Source organism: Nematolebias whitei, chromosome 8, assembly GCF_014905685.2.
Source record: "Nematolebias whitei isolate Nwh7 chromosome 8, NemWhi1, whole genome shotgun sequence".
NCBI lineage: Eukaryota > Metazoa > Chordata > Actinopteri > Cyprinodontiformes > Rivulidae > Nematolebias > Nematolebias whitei.
In genome coordinates, this window is record NC_056505.1 from 4,747,065 (window position 1) to 4,748,708 (window position 1,644).

Here is a 1,644-nt window from a genome sequence, read left to right on the forward strand (position 1 = left end):
AGAGGATACAGCTGCAGTGAGAGGGTACAGCTGCAGTGAGAGGGTACAGCTGCAGCGAGAGGGTACAGCTGCAGACTTGCAGGGCAGTGTAAATCCTTCAACTTCTTATGTCTGTCAACTTCAATCTGACAGTCATTAGAACATTTCAGTTAGAAAATCAAATCTTTCTGATCAGGAGATGAGGCTGAATCTAATTACCTTTTGATTTAACATCTGAACTGTGTTACAGGAGGAACCCTGCAGAGCGACTGGGCAACCTGAAAAATGGACTAACTGATATTAAGAAGCACAGGTAAGTAGGAACTGACTATATCTGTTCATTTGTTGCAACAACACTAATTATGAGCTTACGTTATTTTGGTAGGCTGAAAAAAAAACATAAAATGTACAACCTTGGTGTTTTTCTCTGGTGAATGAAACTTAAATAAAGTAAGTTTAGTTTATCTCATACTGTGGTGTACTGTAGGTGGTTTAATGGCTTCAACTGGGAGGGGCTGAAAGCGAAGACGTTACAATCTCCACTGAAAAGAGAGGTCAGTATCATCCAAACACTGAACACAACAGATAATAAACACAAACACATACAAATAACATGTTTCGAAACAGGCATCAGCTATAAGTAAGAACACCTCTACAGTTGTATTTACAGTATATTCTACAAATATGACATTTCTGTGCCTTTTCTTTTTTTTTTTACAAATATGAGATTCCCTTACTGAACTTTCAACCTTCTGGAGGTAAATGTTCTTCTCCTCCCCCACCTTAGCTCACTGGACCGACAGACTACAGTTACTTTGACAACTACCCTCCAGATGAAGACAATCCTCCTGATGAGCTGTCTGGTTGGGATATGGACTTCTGAGAACCTCTGCTCCATCTTCTTGTTGTTTCCTCTCACACATTCTCATTCTGAGAAAAATAATAATAATAATTGTCAAACTGGATTTTCGGGAGACTACATCAGTGCTAGCCAAAGGGGAGCTGCTGGAATCCAAAGGCTGATATAAGAACTTAATGTCTGATTGACACTTGCAGCAGAGTTCAGTAGATGAAAGAATAGTAATCATCTCTGCGCTTATGGTTTATAAATCAGACAGAAACTCTACCAAATGAAAATCAAATGTTGGTGGTTAGCTTTAAAGTTAATACCAATATCAAAATATTGCTGTGGTTTTCTGAAATGTGCTGCTTCCTGAGTGGGGAAGAAATATACCATGTGATTAAGTTTTTTATTTTATTTTATAAAGCATCTAGGTCTTATTTTATCCCGGACAAGCCCCCATTAATGCTACAGCCCTCTTATTGACTGTCTCATAAAATGCAATCCTAACACATTAATTTACAAAAAATAGCACCCTATTTTTTTATTAAAATTAATTATCAAGGTTATCATTTATAGTAGGTTTATTTTATTTTATTTTATTCTTGGCTGCTTCCTTCGTTAGGGGTTGCCTGAAGCTCTTCCTGATGCAAACACAGACCACATAGCTTCCACAGCCCTCTGTGTAAAGCAAAGAGCTACCAACTAGAGCGTTCGGGGAGCAGATGGGGCATAACATGCACAGAGTGGAGAAAATGAGAGTGGAGGCAGATGTGGATGCTTTGGAATTTGAACCGGCAACCTTCCGATGACAGGTTCACTTC

The 1,644-nt window shown here is 38.7% G+C and overlaps 1 protein-coding gene across 1 annotated transcript in view; it reads left to right on the forward strand.

Moving 5' to 3' along the window:
• Positions 1-862, forward strand: part of prkg2 (protein kinase cGMP-dependent 2) — a 27,990-nt gene extending 27,128 nt beyond the window's left edge. The window contains exons 17-19 of the mRNA XM_037680152.1: positions 230-292; positions 467-533; positions 767-862. Of these exons, the coding sequence (XP_037536080.1) occupies positions 230-292; positions 467-533; positions 767-862 (226 nt within the window). The remainder of the gene's footprint in view (positions 1-229; positions 293-466; positions 534-766) is intronic.
• The last annotated feature ends 782 nt before the right edge of the window (positions 863-1,644 follow it).